Genomic DNA, 18,429 nt, shown 5'->3' on the forward strand with positions numbered 1-18,429 from the left:
CCCGAGGTCCAATACTCTATGAATGAGTGACGGAGACTTTTCGTCGTTTGCGTGACATGTCAAAAGGACTGGGTTGCTTTGCGACATGAGCAATGGAAGGTTTCCTCGTGCGGATGAGGCTTTGTCTCCGAGGCTTGTCTCTGCTTTCCCCACTTCACCGGACACTTTCTGGGAAGACAACCCGACGGGAAAAAGAGAAGCAACCATATATTAAGTGATCTACGCCCTCAAAAAGAAATATCAAGCTTAACTATCAGATCGAACTTCCTCATATCCGGTGCCAGTCTTCTACTCAACGGCAGAGTGCCTAGCCTCATTTAAAACGCCACCAGCTTCACCTACACCAGTACATCAGGGCCACCAATACCACGAAAGGCCCACAAACCCACCAGAATGAGCGTCTTCACAGAAGCTAACCGCAAAGCCTTCGAGTAAAAGTCACCCTTCCCCACCAACCTTACCCATCAACTAATCACCCCCACAGCGACCTCGCCTCCTCCTACGACTCCAAGCCCTGGCAAATCACCCTCTCAAACCAAGTCGCCTCCGCGCTCCGCGCCCGCAAACCCCAGCTCGGCCTCAGAGCCACCGCCGAACCCGCCCACGTCCGCCTGCTAGACTACGCCAGCGGCACGGGCGCCGTGACGCGCGCGCTGGGCGAGTCCGTCTCCTGCGTGCGCGCGATCGACATCAGCGCCAACATGGTGGCGCGGTACAACGCCGCGGCGCGCGAGGCGGGCGTGTCGGAGGAGCAGGCGTTCGCTGTTGAGGGTGACCTTTTTGCGGCCGAAGTGGCGGAGGCGCTGACGGCGCCGCAGTGGTATAATTTCGACGTGGCTGTTGTGGCGCTCGGGTTCCACCACTTTGAGGATCCGGCGCTGGCGGTGAAGAGGCTGGCGGAGCGGCTTGTGGCGGCGACGGGGGTGTTGGCCGTTGTGGATTTTCTACCGTTTGAGCATGAGCCTGGCGCGCAGATGCAGGAGACGATTAGGCAGCATGGGTTTACGTCTGCGGGGCTGGAGAGGGTGTTCAAGGCGGGTGGGTTGGAGGATTTTAAATTTGAGGTGCTGAGCGAACCGGCGGTGTTGGAGGATCGGGAGGGGAGGAAGAAGGAGAGGAGAGTTTTCATTGCGACGGGCAGGAAGGCGCCGACGGTTTGGGGGAAGTTGGCGGGATGGGTGGGGGGTTTGCAGGATGGGGTTGGTGGGCAGATGGCGATGCGGCCTGATCAGAGTGGTGGGGGAATGTTTATGCCGAGGAAGGATGCGTCGTGAAGAAGAGAAGGGCGTGTGCAATGCGGATTCATGTCTTAAGGAGTTTCATATTTGGTTTCTCTTGCATTTAATAGTGTATCTCACAGAAGCCCTAGAAATGTAGGGCATTCTCAATCTACCTCGAGCTAGCAGACCGCCTGGAACGGTCATCTCTCATGCCCCATGAAGCCGCAAGACCGGTATCATCTCATCATCACAGCATCCCATCACGACCCAAAAGCATGCTCCTCATCCCCCAAGACCCTCCCCTCAATCCTCCCCCCATATGTCCCGCCGTCCAAAATCCACCCCTCATTATCATCCTCATCCATCTGCACCCGCCTCCACGTACTCGCCTTCTCCCTCTCCGCGCCCTTGCCCTTCCGATCCTCCCTCGCCCGCGGCCTAACCATCGTGCCGACCAGCGGATTCCTCGCGAACGCCCCTCCATCCTTGCCCTCTCCACCTTCCCGCACCGGCTCAACCGGCTCCGCCTCACCCTCTTCCTCCTCAGACTCGAACTCCGGCTTCTCCACCTCCGCCATCCGCCTCACGATCTTCCCGCCCTTCAAATCAATGCTCGCGACCATCTGCCTCTTCTCGTACGCCGGCGCCGCCGCCCACTCCATCTCGCGCAGCGCGCGCTGCTGCTTTTTCAGCTGCGCGGCGCGCTCCGCGGGGCTGGCCCAGGGGTTCGTGCCGGAGGCCGGGATGTCGTAGTCGGCGGCCTCGTCGTGGACGCGCGTGCGGCGGGCGTTGGAGGCCTGGAAGGCGAGGAGCTTGTCGCGGTGCGCGGTGGCCTGGTCTTTGGCGTCCGCTTCGAGGGGCGAGGGAGAGGAGGGCTTGGACTGCGAGGAGGAGAGGAACTCGCGGCCGGTGAAGGCGCGGGGTTTACCGGAGGCGACGTCGGCTTTCTTCTGCGAGGCGTTGTTGGCGCGCATGCGGGCTTCGCCGCGCTCGTCTTTGAGGACGCGGAGCGTGGTGGCGATGTCGTCGGCGGAGAGCAAGGGGGTGTTGCAGGAGGTGCAGGGGCCGAGGCCTTGTTTGAGGCAGATGACTTTTCCGCAGGAGAGGCAGTTGGGGGCGATGGTGAGGAGCGGGTGGCGGGTCGCCATGCAGTTGCAGGCGCGGGCTTTGCGGTCGGCGGGCGAGTCGGAGGCGAGGGAGGGGTTGGTTTGGATTTCGAGGGAGCGGATGGCGGAGTCGAGGTCGGTGAGGGCGGTCGAGGCGCCGTGCATGGCGGTGCCGCCGGAGATGGTCACTTTTGTTTTCGGCGCTGGGCTGTTAGTCCTGGAGGAGGCATTGGAGCCCTTCTTCGGCGCCGGAGCCAGAGCATCTGAGATGAGCTGCCCAGCAGCCGACGGCGGCGGTTTGGGAGCCGCGCTCGTCGTGGGCGCCGCAGTGTCCGTGATGAGAGGCATCTGCGTCGCATCAGGCTTCTCCCTCAGGGCGAGGTTGTCCGCGACCTGCTGCTTGTGGCTCTGCCGAGGCCTGTTGTACTCCTCCGCCTCCGCGCGCTTGCGATATCCTCCGCCAACATTCCCATGGTCCTCCACCTGCCTCGGCGGCAGGGCGTGGATGTTCGCTTTGGGCTTCTTCTTCCTCGCCTGCTGTCTCGGCACCTCTGATCCCGAAGCTGGCGACGCCGTCCGCGGAGTCGCATTCTTCGACGCAGCCTCGTCCGGCGCCTTTCCTCTTCTCTGGTTGAACGCGGTGACAAATTCCAGCGCCTTGGGCCCGTCGCCTAATAAGTCTCCGAAATGCCGTGCGGCAGCGTCTTTGGGCAGAGTGTCTGCGTACGCGACGACTTGCTTCAAGCTGTCTTCATCCAGCGGCAGCAGTTGCTGCAGACGGGGAACGGCCCAGGATTCCAGCGAGGCGGCCATGGCGGGCGTGAGACGACTCGCTGTTTTGTTTTCCGCCAGCACAAGAGAAGTCGTCTGCGTGGATGCCGTGAGTCGCGCCCAGTCCTATTCTTGTTCAATTCGCAAGTCCAGACGTGTGACGTCCACGAGTGATGACGCCCGCTCGCTCGCTGCGTGGGAAGTCGCACGCTTTAGTATGCGACTCTCTCTCTCTTCCCCTTTTTCTCTAACGAAATCAAAAATTTCTTTTGTCTTCGCCAGCGTGAATCCCTTTGTCCAAATGCCAGCACAAAGCCCAGGAAAACTCCGCGAAAAGAGAATGTATGAAGCTGTGTACCAGGTATAATCAAACAAACCCCCCCAAACCGCCCAAATTCCAAAGTCGTCATACCCACCCACCCGCACCCCCCATCACTCATCACTCATCACTCCCACGCCCGCTTTCCCTTCCCTTCCCTTCCTCCCTTCCCTTCCCTTCCCGCCCGCGCTGGCAGCTGGCAGCGCCCACACCTGCGCTTCGGGCGCGAAGGGCCGCAACCGGCAGCTTCTGGAAAAAGAACCCCAACGGGATCGGGAGCAACGGGAAGAAATTCCCAAGACAGAGGAATCGGGGGCCGCGGATGGGGGGGACGGACCGAAGCCTCAATTCGGAGGGTTGCGACCTTAAACTGACGTCGCTTGGACGTGGGCTTTATGTACCTGTAGAGGCTCGAGGGCGGGCTGGCTGGGCGTTGTCGCGGACAGTCGCGGGTAGCAATTGATAGGGAATACTTTACGGAGTGGAGAGAGCAGGTGGGAGGGCGTTCGCGGGACGGAGTCGCATTTGGTATCGCATACATCGTACAGGTTTCTGTAAGAGAAAAAAAAAGAACCAACCAAACAAGGGGAAAGGATAATGGCAAGAATAGAGAAGAAAAAAAAAAGCAGCACAATCTTTCTCCGATTCGAGACGCTCCTCGGTCTTTTCAAACCCCGTTGTTTGTGTTGTTGATGAATGCAGTCTCGCTTGCTCGCGCGAGTCGCTCTTCATTGCCTCGATTGCTCTAAGCGCGGAAGGCGACGAGTGACAAGGCGCTTGGTTGTAAAAACCCAGGGAATTATAAGAAAGGACAGCAAAAAGCAATAAAGCCACCGAGAAAAAAGAGCATCAACGCCTTGCAAAAGGAATTAAGCAGGACCCTCCCGATGCCTCAGCAAGCAAGCACACCCAAGAACGCCGCGTCACAATTGGTTTTGGTCGAGAGAACAGCTTCAAGAGACCGGCTCCTTGGGCGGCATGGCAGTGAGAAGATCGTCGTCCGTCTGCGTCTGGGCGTCCTTCATCTCGCCGTTCCTCTCCCGGATCCTGGGCATCCCGTCGCTGATCACGGACATGTCTCCGTCCTCTTTTCCTACAAAGTCAACTTTGAGTTAGTACGTGTTGAACAATCCGAGAGCAGTGCGACTAGGGGACGTACCGACTGAAGGAGTCAGGACGGAAGGATCGGGGTAGGCGTATTGTCCGTCACGGGGAAGTGATGCTTGAACGCCAGGATTGGGTGGAGGGAGTGTCGGCGTGTGAGGTTCGTCGGTCGGCCTCTTGCGACCGGCTTCACCACCTTGCATTTGAGGAGGCGTACCTTGTTGAGGTGGTTGAGGGTATACGGGCTGCCCGGGCTGCTGCTGGTAACCGGGAGGAGGCGGCGGGTATTGACCAGGCTGCTGCTGGCCTGGAGGGTAGCCATCGCGGCCTTGTTGCTGCTGCTGCTGGTTATGAGGCAGCGGCTGGCCGTAGGCGCCTTCTGAAGCGTTAGTCAAACGCTATGCTCGTTGATGTTGAGAATTAGGCGTGTCTTACCGTAGAGCTGAGCGTTGGGCGGAGGCTGCTGGCCGCGCCAGACCGTGTGCGCAGGAACAAAGGCCTGTGTCTGGGCGGAGACGGGCGTGAAAACACATTCTTGCGAGAATCGCTGGCAGTTTGTGCAGCGTCCGTCCTCGGATTGATCAAAACCGGAGCAGCGAATCTAAAGACGCGTCAGCACAAGCTCTCGCTGGCGTGCGACGCGCGATGTTGGCTGTGTCGCGTGTCCGAGGGTGTAGGTGACGCGCGTGGCGCAGAGCGTGTCGCGTCGTCGCACCACCCCCAAGGCCACATCCACCGAACTCACCTTTCTCCTCCTGCAGTATCGGCATGCTATAGCAGTCCTCTGGCGTGGCGCGGGCTGGGCCGGTGCGGCGTAGCCCATCGGCGGGCCGTAGCCCGGGTACATTTGCGCGGGCGGCGGTAACGAGCGGTATGGGTCCTGCATGACGGGCTACAACACGGTCAGCGAGGTGGACAGAGGGTGAGAGCTGAGCACTGCGGCACGTACTGGGTGCTGGGGCTGAGGCGGAACGGCTTGTGAGAGCGACGGGATCTGCTTCGTCGCATCAGCGTTTGCGTCGTCGGAGGCGAGCTGCGCCAGCTGCGGGTCGATCGCGCCCATGATGACGGGCTGCGGCAGCGCGGAGTGATGACGATGAGGCTCGAGGATGGGGAGGAGGAGGTGTGCAATGTTGTGGGGAAGGAGGGAAATGTTCGAGGTTACGCAGCATGCAGCTTTGGCTTGGCAAAGGCACTTACTTGATTGGGCCGGGGTGCATACTGGCCGTTCTGAGGCTGCGGAGACCAAGGCTGCTGCGGCGGCTGCTGGGGCTGCTGCTGGGGTTGCTGTTGCGGTGGTGGTTGCTGGTTCGGCGGCGCGGGCGGCGGCGCCTGGGAGGTGGGAGTCTGCTGCTGGGGTTGCGCCGGCGGGTTCGGGTTCCATTGCGGCGTGGCGGCGGGCTGCTGATAATTCATGTTGCTCATGGCGGCGGCGGGCGCGCTGGCGACGGCGCGGAAGGCGACGGCGAGGGCGGGCGACCAGCGAGGCGGCACAATTATCGAATGCGACGAGCTCGCAACAAATGTCAGTCAAGCGCGCAAGGGCAAGTGCATGCAGGCGTGACGGAGTGTCGAGTCGCACGAGGACGGGAGCGCGGCCGGACTGGCCCGTAAAGCAGGCGAGGCGGCGGTTTTGCGTGCAATTGCACGGCGAGACACACGAGCCGGCGGCTGGCGGCGGGCGGGCAACGTTGCGCGTGCGACCGACGGCAGTGCAGGGCGGGGAGATGAGGGCGTTGGCGGGTGGAGGAGGTGGTGGTGGGAGGCGCGTGCAATGGTGTTGTGGTATATCAGACACAGGCACACACGGCGCGGCGTCAGCAGGTGTATGTGTGCGTGCGAGCGTGGGCGAGTGCAGGCGAGCGAGTGCACGGCGAGGGCGACGGGTGCAGACTGCAGAGCGAGGCTGGCGGGCAGGCAGGCAGGCAGGCAAGCAAGCAGAATAATGGCAGAATAATGGCAGCAGGCCGATGGGCGCGGGCGGCGGCGGCTGGCGGGCCTGAGGTTGCGTCGCGGTGCCTGTCGGACGGCGGGCGGCGGGCAGTCGGGGGTCCCACGAGGTTGGTAGGCACTGTAGGGTAGACGAGCGGGAGGGCGAAGGCAGTGGGGTTGGCGTCCTTAAGGCGCGCGCGCCGCCGGCAAGAGCCAGCGCGCAGCCAAAGAGACTTTTTCGCCGGCCGACCAGTCGAGCCGACGCTGCGATCCGCTCCCTCTGACGACCGCCCACCCATGCCACCCATGCCACCCTGGCCGTGTGGATGCGGCGATGCGGCTGTTTGCGCGAGGGAGGGAGGGAGGGCGCGTGCGCTGCCTGCGTCCGGACGGTCGATGCGGGTGGATGTGCGTCGCTGCTCGCTGTCTCGCTGGCGCGCCCTGTCTCGTCCTTCGCCTGTCTGCCCTTCTGCTGCCGCCACACTCCAATCTCCGTGCGTGTGCCGCGTGCGACGGACGGTGGATGCGTGCGTGCGAGCCAACGGACCGCACCACCACCAACACCCACCGACTGCTCTCTGGCTCGCTGGCTCGCTGGCAGCAGCAGTAGCTGCCGAGCTGCACGCTGCACGCTGCAGAGGCGCGAACGGCTCGCTGGCTGCTGGCGGCCGACCCACCCCTGCGTAGCCTTTCGCTTACACGCGTTGAAGTCCCGAGCTTCCCGCCCGGCTCTGCAAACGGGCGCCGCTGCTGGCCACTAGCCCGGACACCCGCCGCGCGACCGCCTGCCGCAGCGCTGCCTCAGCCTGCCTCGTGCCCTGCGACCTCCGGTACTGAGCCCACCGCGAGCGTGGCGAGCGCTGCGGCCGGCGCGGTGCGTGCTGCTCACTGGTCAGCGCTCGACGCCGCCACCCACGGTCCGCGCCAAAGCCAAACGAGCACCGGGGCGCCGGCGTGCGAGGATCGAGCGCAGAGCAGCCGGCCACCTGCCCGTCCCGCGGCCGGCGCGCGCGCGAGGTCTCTGACGACTCCGACCAGCGGCCTCCACTGAGATTAATTGAACCAGCGCCGGCCAATCACAAAATTCGAGCCGGCTGCGATCTGCGAGCGGCGGCCGGGCAGCGCCGGTTGGCCCGCCGCGCTAGGAGGCGAGCAAGCGCACGCGTGCCTCGCCACCCAAGCGTCGCGTGGCCTCCTTGCTAGCGCGCCCGCCGCCCTGCACTGGAGTCTGGCGGCGGGCCACACGCGCCCTGCGCTCTCCCCCAGCGACCAGGCCGCGTCCTGAGGTGCAGCGCTCGTCTCTCATCTGCTCTGTCGTCGGGCTCGTATTGCTCGTCACCGCCGCTCGCCTGCTGTGCCGCCGGTGCCCGCTCCGCCTGCGTGCATGCTGGCGACGCAGACGGCATGCGCGCGTGCTGGACGACCTGGTTCCATCTCTGGCAAGCCGGCTAGGAGAAGCGTGCTGCCTCTGATCGCTCTGCTTCCCGCTTTCCTGTCCGGGACAAAGATCCGGTGCCTCGTTGCAAATTGTTCCCGCCGTTGCCGAGGTTCGTCTGACATCATCCCCACAAGGATGGCCGTGTGGGAAGGGGAATGGAGTGCGCAGGGTCATCTCTTCGCAGAATTACTTACAGTGAGACTTGACACCACACTTCACGGGTGAAGCGGTGTTTGCTCCGCCCGAGCCGAGGGACTCTCTCGGGTGGTGTGTTCTTCAAACACGTTGAAGCCAGCTAGTCGAGCGTGTTCGCGTCATCCCAACACGCTGTCGATCGATGCAATCGAATATGTGGATGTCGATATACTCGCGAGATTCGTCGACCCGTTGGTCGGTGACAGATGTCGTACTGAATAATGCAGCGATCTCCAAGATTGTCGAGTTTCAAAATCAAAGCCAAAGAAGGATGTTCGATCAACCACGCCTCGCTGCCCACCAGACAAACTCAATTGATTTTATACGTCCCTGCACCCACCTACCACAACAACAAACACCCCAAAACCCTTTTACATAATCTCCCACACACCACTCACCCAAAACCGTCGACGCACCGCAGCCCAGGAACCCCTATGCACCCATTCCCCCAGCCAGCGCCAGAGACCGAGCATCTCGAGACCGAAAATGCTATCTATCACATCTGACTTTCCCAGCCCACATCCCATCCCCATCCCCACCGCCCGCAGAGCGCGGTCCCGGTCCGGCGCGCTCTTCCCTGCGGACGACGTCGCCGTCCTGTGGTACACACACATGCGTGCAACACCAGACGGCGGCAGACGCAGGGCTCCCGCCTGCATCAATACCTCGACGACAAACCTCGCCTCGCAATCTCACACGTCACGCAACGCCGTGCCACGCTACACGCGCAACGTGCAGGCGGCGGCTTCGATTCGATTCGACGCGATGTGATTTGGACTTTCGATTGATTGATTGATTGATTGATTGATTGATGCCCGTCCTCGCTCGCCTTGCCTCGAGGCCGGCGGGAGCCTGTGCACGCCTGCGTGCGTGCGTACGCGCTGATCTTCCCTTCCCTCCGCGCCGCAGCAGCAAGGGCCTCGATCCCATCCGCAGAATGAAGCGAGATGGTGGCGTCCCGACCACCACTCTTTTACCCAGCCCAACAACAGCGCGCTCGGCTACAGTAGGCAAGGTAGTTAGGTAGCGAGCAGTCGATCCCGTCCGGCCGCCCGCTTGCTTCTCTCACACACTCTCTCGGCTTACATACGGGCCTCTCGCTAAGACAGAGGTACCTACTCGCGGCGGAGTACGAAAGGTATATCACCCTACATAACAAGCAGTACGTACCTACCCCGATCGATCGCCCACGCGCGCGCGCACGCGAGCGCGGAGGATTATTCCTGCGCGCGCCGCCGTCGTCTCAGCAGCCGATCTGGCTCTGCCTCTCCGCGACGTACGTACTCTACCGTACAAACAGGAGACTCCGCTCTCCGCGCGGCGGTCGAGTGTCACCCATACCTACCTAACCCTACACACACATGTCCGCCGCACTCGCGCATCACAGCGCTGTAATAATGTACGTGCTGTGCGTACTACGACCGCGCGCGCGCCCCCGACGGCCGCTCGGCGCGGCCCTGGTGCCGGCGAAGCGAGGCGAGTCAGCGGCGTGCAGGCGGGCGCTGACATGTACTGTGCGTATGTATGTACGTACGTACTATGGGATGCTCCGTAATGTACTGTACTTTTAATGTACTGTACCTAGGGAAGGTGATGCGACCCATGCATGCATGCAGGCTGCCGGGCGGGCGGGGCGGCGAGCGAGGGCTGGCTGGCTGAGGGTTGGAAGTCTAATAAATTGGTGATGTGGTGATTGATGGCGAGGTGAGATGGCGAGAAGCACAGCGATGACCCAGCCCGATTGATGCGTGAAGGCTGTGCACAGTCGTGCTCAACAACAACAACGACAGATCCACAACCTCACATGTCCAAACCCCCTCGGCCCGGCCATCACCAGAACGCAGCAGTCCCACAGCGAAGCAGCCCTCCCCACCAACGTCAACGCCGACGCCAACGCCAAAAGCGGGGCGGGACGAGCAAGGCAGGGAAGCCCCCAGCCCGGCGTGCAGCACGCTAAGGTAGGCCAACATCCCTGTCGCTGCAGCGCGCGCGCGCGCCTCTCCCTCCTCCCGCCTGCGCACGCACACCGGTCGCAAGTCACCTGACCGTCGCGAGCTGCGGCTACCCGCTGCGGCGCGCAGGGTGCAGGGGTGCGAGTGGGTCCGGGTTGCGGACGACGGGCGGGCTTGGGTGCTGGGTAGATTGCTTTGCTGCTGCGGCGCGAGGGTTTGCGGATGGGCAGGAATGTATGCGTTGGCATTGTTGCTGTGCTGTGCTTTGGTTCTGGGTGAGGGTGTGCGACGTGGGCTCGAATGGGCGTGCTGCAGAGGGTGGATGGATGGAGGGAGGGATGGGTGTCTGACGTGTTTACTTTTTTGGGGAGGGAGGGAGGGAGATCGGGTGATCGTTGCGTGCGGTGTGCAGTGGCTGGTTTGGGTGAGTGCTTTTCGAGAAGTGATTTGTCGGGTGGGACGTGTTCGGCGCTTTTCAATCTATACGATGGCGTTGTGTGATGTGACTACCTCGTTGTCGGAGGGAGATATTCGCCGTGCTACACGTCGTATCTGGTGGTGGTAAGGTGTAAGCTCGCCTACCTGCTTGATGAGGCGGTCGCTGATGCTGACGCGCTTTGGTGGTCTGCTACGCCTGACGAGCACCTCAGACTGAAAAATCAAGTGTCCCGTCGCGTCTGATTGATTGAAATCAAGGATATGGTCAGCTTAGTCCGCGAGTCATCATCATCACCGTCATCACTCCCAGGGCCGAGACACATTCAGACGTCCCGAGCCATAACGTGTCTCAGTATAGTGCGCCGTTGAAAATAAAAGAATCACAAAATCATCAAACCCAACTTTTCACGACCTCCCAAAAAAACAACACGTGAGCACCGAACCAAGGGAACGAACACAATCGACAAACAATCTCAGACCTACGTATCAAACCTGACTCGCTCCCTCCGGAGCACCATCCGATGCGTCCATCAATTGCCCTCAGAAGCACTCTCTTCGGCCCCAGATGATTCCCCAGACGCCTCCTCCTCGTCCCCGTCCTCGCTGCCGTCCGACTCTTCTTCTTCGTCCGGCATCACGACGGAGTTGAGGTACGTGATCTGTGAAATCACGCGAGTCAGCAAATTTGCAGGGTAGGTCGATGACCACGACGCGTCGAGGTTGAAAGTTTGAACCGGCCGAGTACGCTCCATACATGGGCCTGCGAGCCAACGAGACGCGCGTGATTGAAGTTGAAAATTAATAGGTCGTCACGCGAGAGAGTCGCCCATCACACGCCCAGAGGCTTCGCAGCCAGCCTTCGAACCTAAGGCTCGCCCTTGCAGCGACTCTCGGGCTCGCGGGACGAAGGGAAGTCTCGAGCGAGGCTTGGGCAGGGTGCGGTGCGGTACATGCTGTGATACTACCGTCACGACTGAAAGAAGGGAAACAACGAGAACTCACAAACGGCTTCATGGCGCCGAACAGCTCCGCGACGCGCTCGAAGCCGCCGGCGCCCAGCAGCTCCTGCTCGCTCAGGCTCCTGCCGATGGTGTAGTTGCGCAGCCGCAGCAGGTCGATGTCTGGGTGGTCCGCGTCGAAACCCTGTGTCGCGCGCGCAAGAAGGCGCTCGGTCAGCATGGTCCAATCGTTCGCTCGCGATGCGTGCAAAGCACAAATCAAAAACAATGACTCGCTCGCTTGGCCCGCGCTGCTGTGTCGAAGGAACAACCCCCATCCATGTCAGCCGGGCAGCGGTCTGGGTAGAATGGAGAAAGCCGTGGGTGAAACGCTTCTTCTGCCCATCACTGCCGTGCGTACGGGCTCGTGGTACGTAGCAGCTAGCTCCCTGGCATGAGATGAAGTGTGCCGCGGCGTGCAGGCGGGGCGGAAGGGGCTTGCAAGCATCAGGGCTCTGGAGGAGGTCGCGTCGACGCGGTGGTGCGGTCGTGCTCGGATAGATGGTTGGCCCGCCGCAGGAGGGAGGGAGCGCGCCGTGAAGCGGTCGGGCAAGCGCCGGCACCCGAGTCGCCCTTTTGAGTTTTGAACCGCCCGTCCCAGTACCAGACTTTGTGTGCTTGCCCGATTTTCGCGATTACGAAAAGCGGGAAGTTGCGTGAAAAGCAATCGTCACGAAAGGGTTTTGCCGCGGAGTGGGTAGGTGAAGGCGCTGCGGTGGGGTTCGAGGGCTCATGTTCGCGAAGGAGTCGGCGGATCCGTTGAGAGCCCGTGTGATGGTGGTGTTCATGGCGTTGTTGGCTTGGGATTGCGACGCGCACGCCAGGGACCTTCGCCTAGCCGTTTCGCCTATGATGCTCACGGCTGCGGCAAGGAGCCCCTGGAAGGCCCGTCGCCGTCGCCGTCACGGGTCGGCGATGGCGAGGCGGCATGCAACCCAAATGAACCCTTGCGTTGCAGCCGCGGTGGACGTCGTCGTCGATTCATCACGGCGTTCGAGCACCATGCAATCATCATGAAGTGATCGACCAGCAACGCATCAGGGCGTCGACAACCATCTTGATGCAAGCCAGCTTCATCACGCGAGGGAGATGTCGATCGTCCAAGCCATCGGCTTGGCCGGGTTTGCTCGTCCTCGCAGCTGGAGAGCCGCTTCAGACGACCCGGTCTCCGGCGACGAACAATCACTCTCTCGATAACCCGTCTGATCTCCGATGGACGGGCCTGATGATGCTACGGCATGGTGTCCTGCGAGCACCGGCTTGATTCCACATTGCTCGTCAGGCCTATTCAACGCAGATTTGGATCGTGCCGACGAGACCATCCAATCCACACGATCGATCATCGACGAGCCACAAACGCTTGCAAGCGTCCCCGACAGGAAAAGAGCAGGGAAAAGAACAGAAGAAACATACCTTTGGACGCGTTTTCAATGCATTCTCAGAGTTGGAAGTCACAAAAGCCTTGACGGCTTTCGCGTCGTTCTTGGGAGCTCCCTTGAGAAACTCCTTGCGGAGTTTGTCGTCGAGCAGGACATCTTTGAATTGGCGCGAGCGCCGGTCGATGGCGCGGCGCATTGCTGCTGTCGGTGCTGCTTCTGGGTGCCATAGTCCGCCGCCTGTTGGTGCGCGTCAGCTTCGTCCGACGGGTAGTCTGCACCGATCTTTCAAGAGCCGCGTTGAAAGCTGGACAGTGTAGACGCAAGAGCAGCTAGGTGTGCCCGGTGTGCGCGACGACTGAGGATAATTTGAGGTGAGCCTGCTGTGCTGGAGCTCTTCGACACTGTTCGTGACGCAAACTCCTACCCATTGGCTTTGTGTACCAATGGTGCAGACCTCGTGGACCCCGATAGAGCTCGACGAGCGTCATATGCAAGGCCCTCTAATAGTGCTGTTGACGCAAGTAGACAATCGTGCTCGCACTGCCTTTACGGCAACCTCCATGTTACACGGAATTTCACAACCTACAAGTCGTCACGTGAAGACATCGCGAAATTCACTTACCGACGAACGACTCCTCCGGAGACACCTGAATGTAGTAGTGAGCGTACGGGCCCTTTCGTCCCGTGCGCGACCTGGGGTCATGCTTAGCGACTTCGACGGCGTCGTGCAAGAGCTTCGACCGGGGTCGGGGCGGCCTACCATGCAGCTGAGAAGAACGGCTGTGACGGGGCGCGCGTTAGCGGTGAACCATGCAATATGTGGCTGCATGCTGCGGGCGTTGCGCACGCTGCAGGTGTGGGAAGTGCGAGGCGGTGACCGACACGTAGCGGCCCGGGTGCGCCGCCGCCGCCGCCAACCGTCCCTCGCCGACGCGATTGCGAACGTACCTTGTATGGAGTGGGATCTTTCGAGAAGCGGACGTCGCGGTAGATGCGGAAGATCTGTGCTGGTCAGCATGCGTTTAGCAACAGACCTGGGTGAAGAAATGGGCCTACGATGTCTTTCACCGGTAGTTCTGGGATGGTGTCGTCGATTTCGGCGAGTCGCTCGGTTAGCTTTTCCACAAATGAGAACCAGTCCTTCTCGGACTGCCTGAAATCGGGATCGTGCACTAGGTCTCGGTCAGTCTTACTGGCATGCTGCAGGGTCGAGCATACTGCGATGGTGTGTGGCACGGCCGGGCGGCAAGCAGCATATCGTTAATGTCACATGATTGAGAGACAGCGCATCAATGCGACAGCTCCACCAGTGCCCGAAACTGATGGGTGCAGGCCTGGTGGAACATTGACATGCTGCTTCAGCGTGACCTGTTGTGCAGGCGTATGACCAAGCTGATGAGGCCAGCGATCGGAATGCCGCGCCAAACCGCCTGGTCGTGGTGTTGGTGGTGGGGATGGTGATGGTGTCGGCTTGGTATAGCTGAAGGGGATCACTCACTTTTGAGCCATTCTCGATTGTTGTTACCCTTAAGGTCCTTGAGAAAAAGCAGAGTGTTGGGGTGAATCGTATCGTCAGTGTAGGGCACCTTGCCGGCCGGTCTTGCCTTTGGTTTCTTGATAATGACCTGTTGACCCGGACCCAAGCCAGTCTTCACGCCCTCACGCCAAAGCTCGCTTCCCTTAGTGGACGATTTGGTCGTGCCAGTAGCAGATTTCTTGGAGGATGACTTCCTGCGTGCTTTCGGCTGATCCGACTCGCTTTCATAGACCTCGTCATCGTTTTCGTCGCCATCATCGTCCGCTGACTCGGGCGCGGATTCAAATTCAGAGAGGTCCTCTTCCGGAGCGGAAGGAACATCCTCGTCTTCGTCCAGATCTTCAACATCGCCGGTGCCATTCGCATGCTTCTCGTCCCCGATTTCTTGATCTGAGAAATACTGGCTTTTGGTGGGCGTAGCCTTGGATTTTTTGGTGCGCACGGCCGCCAGAGAGGTGTTCGAAGCAGCCCGCTTGTGCGAAGATTTGGGTGTGGTCGCTGATACAGACAAGCGCTGCGATTTACGAGCCATGACTAGTCGTCGTCTTCGTTGCAGGTCCTGTTTAGCCTCGCTGGAATCCGACAAGCGCTTTTCGTGGTGGTCCAGCTGCAGGGCTGGATATGAAGCCAGCCTTCGACAAGTGTTTTCTGTTTGCCAGTGTCCAGGAAAAGTCCAGATTTCACGCCGTGCGCTCCCAGTAAACAAATATCACAGAACACGATCGGCTCAGCTCGACGGCGTCATTCGATCGATCGTTGGAGGAGGTCGGCGCCACCGCCCTGGTCCTGGCTCCCGCAGCGCGGCTAAACAGCCGCCAGGCGCGGGTCCGGAGCTGCCGCGCGCTTAATCTCCCATCTAGAAGAGAAATAGTACCTGATTTGTCGGGCATCTTCGACTTCATGGCTAACACTACGCTAACGACAAGATTTGGTCAACAATCTATGCTTGGAAATATCTGAGGCCGCACATCCCTCGATCAAAACCAGCCATGGCTACAACCTTTCAAGCGAAGAAGCAAAAAATCCTAGAGCAGCTGGAGATCCCAAATGAAGATTACACAGATTTGTCGCCCAAAGGGTCTGTCGACGAGGGTGTGCGAGAGCTTGTAGACGAGATCAACAAACAGGCTGGATTTGTCACGACGAGTAGTTGTGCAGGCCGAGTGGCCGTGTATCTGGAAGGGATCTCAAAACGAGCGCGCCAGGACGACACCCGAGAAGACGAGCCCTCCGGAATAGCTTCTGGGGGCAAAGGCGGTGGCCAATGGCTCTATGTTTCTCATGACCCTCCGAACATGTCAGACGTAACAGGAGATGGCGCCGTCTGCTCGCTGCTCGGCCTTCCGCACGCTCAAACACCTTCGAGTCCTGCCAGTGCCGAGAACACACGGTTTGTTCGTCTCAAATTTGAGCCTCTGGTAAGGCGAAATTCTGCTATCCTCGCAACCCATTCCACACAGGGTACTGAGTTGCTCTTCTCTCTTCAGATCCTTCACATTCTCACCGCATCCCTCTCCCATGCCCAACAAGCGCTCTCGGCAGCACTCACATCAGGTTTCCGCGAAAGCGGCATAAGCTCAATCACCTCTGACGGAAATGTCATGGTAGCAGTGCGAACAGCCGGCTTGGCTTTTGACTCTGTTGTGGCTTATTTAGACCATTCCGGCCACGTTGTGCCCATGGTAGATGAAGGCTATCTGCGAACATTGCTTCAAGTCTCTCTAGACCGCTTTCAAGTCAACACCGAGAGGAAGGAGCGCTTCCGAGAAGCTTTACTGCATGCCATCCAAGGTACTGGCAAAGCCGGTCGCGAGAACAAGGAAGGCTGGGAGCCGGCTGACGAGAGGCATGAGAGGAAGCGAGCAGAGGGGTTGAGAAAGAAGGCAGAGATGCAGCAGCAAAAGTCCGCTGCGCAAAATGAGGACAAATCACACGATGTGCTATCGCCAGAGCAGCCCGAGCTTTGAAAAGATACAGGACAGCTGAAAGCTAAAGCGAAGTACTTGATGCTACATGCTTATGCTATGCTATCGATGCAATTGGCCACGGACAGATTCACAAGGAAAGCGACACGCGGGAGCTCATGCTTTGCAGTACGGACGAAACTCGTTAGAAAATCATGCCTTCTTGCTTCGAGTGCGTCTCGAAGGGCCGCTTTCGGGGGCGATCTGCGCATCTTTGGAGACAAGGACGACATCTTCGGAGCTCGAACTAGACCGAGAAACTGTTCCGTGTTTCTGATCGGCCTTGTCGCCATTCGATACTTCAGAAGCCTTCGTATCTTTCGGCTTCTTGCTGGAAGGACCGATCCGACGGATGGAAAATGCCACAATGCTGTCAGGATCTTTTGCGGCCTTGGCGTCCAGAATGTCGGCATCATGTTTTCCTGCCTTGTCCTCATTCTCAGATTTCGAAGGTTTCTTCTTGCTATCGCTCTCGCTCGATTCTGAGAGGCCGATAATTTCATACTTCAGATAGTCCCACCAACTCTCATGCGATTTTTTCTTTTCTGACCTGCCATCTTTCTTTTCGTCGGTGGTCTTGCTCTTCTTTCCATCTTCATCATCTTCCGCAGCCTCGCCGCTGACGTCCTCCGTATAGCTCCACATCTGCTTCACCTCACCTCTCACAAAAGCAGTGCTCCAAATACTGGTGAGGACGCCAGGGACTAGGTATAGCAGTGCAGGTTGAGCATGTTGCCAAACACTCATTACCACGAGAGTCGCAATCATACCGATGACATAGCCTACCAGCGAGGCGACAAAGTACGGCTTCGGGAAAGCGGCGCTGTCTACCGAAGCTGGTAAGAAGGATCGCTTCAGGCCGATCGTCCACAGGCGTGAGCCCCAGTGGCCGGTCACGTTATTGTACTCGGCTTTGGTCACAACCTCCTCAGATTCCCCGTCGTCTCCCACTTTGGTGATTGTCTTCTGCTTCTTAAGATAGTACATGTGCAGATCGAAGCGCAGGGCGAGTCCGATCATCAGGCCTGGCAGCACAATGTCGCCGAGTCCAAGCATGCTGTAGCCCTTGGTTGGAGGTTGTCCTTCTGGTCCAGGTTGATCTGGTCTGGGAAATAGCAATTTGATGGGTTGATCAAGGTTTTTGGCAACTGTGACCATCAGAGGTGTGAAAAACACGGCCCAGATGTCATAGAAGAAGAGACCAGATAGGATGAGCGACCCTGTTGCGAAAGTCGTCGGGCTCATGACCTGGAGAGCTGTGTATGATACTGCAAACCCCTGCAGATTTGTGAGCCACCAAGGCTTGGCGATAAAGTGATTGTAACCGATGGCTCCCAGACTGACGAAAGCCGCCACGACGTTGAGCACAGTGACTGGGCCGTTCGCCTCGAGCGCACCCTTGATGTACATAACAACGGCATACTTTTGCTTAGGGATCGATCGCAGATACCACAGACCGTCGACGACAGCTCGTGGCAATGGAATGAGACCTAGTACTCCCGGCAGGGGTGATGTCCGTGCATCTTGGTCTGCTCCGTTTGTGATCGCCTTGCGCTTTGTACCATCCACCTTCCAAAGCTTGCCCTTGTTGGTGAAGTACGTCGGAAAGACAACGCTCAGAACAAATTCCGCAGCATCGTTCAGTATCTTCCCAACGCTGAAAATGCCAACGCCAGAAAAGTACCAGCCAAGAATGAGATTGATTGGGTCTGCACCATACTTTTTAATCAGCCAGTACAGCCCTCCGAGCACCGCACCCGCCGTTACTGGGAGCATGATGGCATCTTTGGCGCTCAGGCCCTCCATGTTCTTCTCTGCTTCATCCTCTTCATCCTCGCCGTTGTCATCTTCCCCTTGTGCCTTCTTTGCTTCCCTGCTAGGCTTTGCTGCGGAGGATGGGCGAGAGAGCGACGCGAAAGAGCCGGTGACGATCGGGAAAAGCGCAGAGAGGATGAGGTGTATGTAGAGGGGAATCATCGGTTTTGTCTGTTCGAAATAGAAAGCCGCCGAGGCTGCGAGGCCGTCGAACGTCGGTTCCCCAGAGGTGTCCATCGTTGCTGTTGCTGGTGGATGCAG

General features: G+C 59.5%; 6 protein-coding genes across 6 annotated transcripts; 2 read left to right on the forward strand and 4 right to left on the reverse strand.

Annotated features, from left to right (window-relative positions):
• The first annotated feature begins 326 nt into the window (after nucleotides 1-326).
• WHR41_01289 (uncharacterized protein) lies at nucleotides 327-1,392 on the forward strand. The gene is made up of 2 exons (XM_069369895.1): nucleotides 327-431; nucleotides 485-1,392. Exons 1-2 carry the CDS (start codon nucleotides 394-396, stop codon nucleotides 1,272-1,274), a joined length of 828 nt encoding a protein of 275 aa, XP_069233259.1. The 5' UTR covers nucleotides 327-393; the 3' UTR covers nucleotides 1,275-1,392.
• An 88-nt stretch (nucleotides 1,393-1,480) lies between these two features.
• WHR41_01290 (uncharacterized protein) lies at nucleotides 1,481-3,139 on the reverse strand (the record flags this gene model as incomplete). Its single annotated transcript, XM_069369896.1, has 1 exon — nucleotides 1,481-3,139. One exon carries the CDS (start codon nucleotides 3,137-3,139, stop codon nucleotides 1,481-1,483), a length of 1,659 nt encoding a protein of 552 aa, XP_069232995.1.
• Nucleotides 3,140-3,921: 782 nt separating this feature from the next.
• Nucleotides 3,922-6,429, reverse strand: WHR41_01291 (uncharacterized protein). The gene is made up of 6 exons (XM_069369897.1): nucleotides 5,721-6,429; nucleotides 5,470-5,592; nucleotides 5,266-5,412; nucleotides 4,956-5,121; nucleotides 4,576-4,896; nucleotides 3,922-4,509 (listed from the first exon to the last, which is right to left on the reverse strand). Exons 1-6 carry the CDS (start codon nucleotides 5,943-5,945, stop codon nucleotides 4,370-4,372), a joined length of 1,122 nt encoding a protein of 373 aa, XP_069232996.1. The 5' UTR covers nucleotides 5,946-6,429; the 3' UTR covers nucleotides 3,922-4,369.
• A 4,224-nt stretch (nucleotides 6,430-10,653) lies between these two features.
• WHR41_01292 (uncharacterized protein) lies at nucleotides 10,654-14,921 on the reverse strand (the record flags this gene model as incomplete). The annotated part of the gene is made up of 8 exons (XM_069369898.1): nucleotides 10,654-11,134; nucleotides 11,478-11,618; nucleotides 12,887-13,089; nucleotides 13,475-13,545; nucleotides 13,613-13,632; nucleotides 13,801-13,854; nucleotides 13,909-14,024; nucleotides 14,351-14,921. The coding sequence occupies 8 exons, from the start codon at nucleotides 14,919-14,921 to the stop codon at nucleotides 11,006-11,008; spliced, it is 1,305 nt and encodes a 434-aa protein (XP_069232997.1). The 3' UTR covers nucleotides 10,654-11,005.
• A 331-nt stretch (nucleotides 14,922-15,252) lies between these two features.
• WHR41_01293 (uncharacterized protein) lies at nucleotides 15,253-16,902 on the forward strand. The gene is made up of 2 exons (XM_069369899.1): nucleotides 15,253-15,807; nucleotides 15,877-16,902. Exons 1-2 carry the CDS (start codon nucleotides 15,379-15,381, stop codon nucleotides 16,354-16,356), a joined length of 909 nt encoding a protein of 302 aa, XP_069232998.1. The 5' UTR covers nucleotides 15,253-15,378; the 3' UTR covers nucleotides 16,357-16,902.
• Nucleotides 16,507-18,405, reverse strand: WHR41_01294 (uncharacterized protein; the record flags this gene model as incomplete). The annotated part of the gene is made up of 1 exon (XM_069369900.1): nucleotides 16,507-18,405. One exon carries the CDS (start codon nucleotides 18,403-18,405, stop codon nucleotides 16,507-16,509), a length of 1,899 nt encoding a protein of 632 aa, XP_069232999.1.
• Between the last annotated feature and the right edge of the window lie 24 nt (nucleotides 18,406-18,429).

Source organism: Cladosporium halotolerans (genome assembly GCF_011745625.1).
Source record: "Cladosporium halotolerans strain TM138-S3 chromosome Unknown Sca3, whole genome shotgun sequence".
In the NCBI taxonomy this organism is placed as follows: Eukaryota; Fungi; Ascomycota; class Dothideomycetes; order Cladosporiales; family Cladosporiaceae; genus Cladosporium; species Cladosporium halotolerans.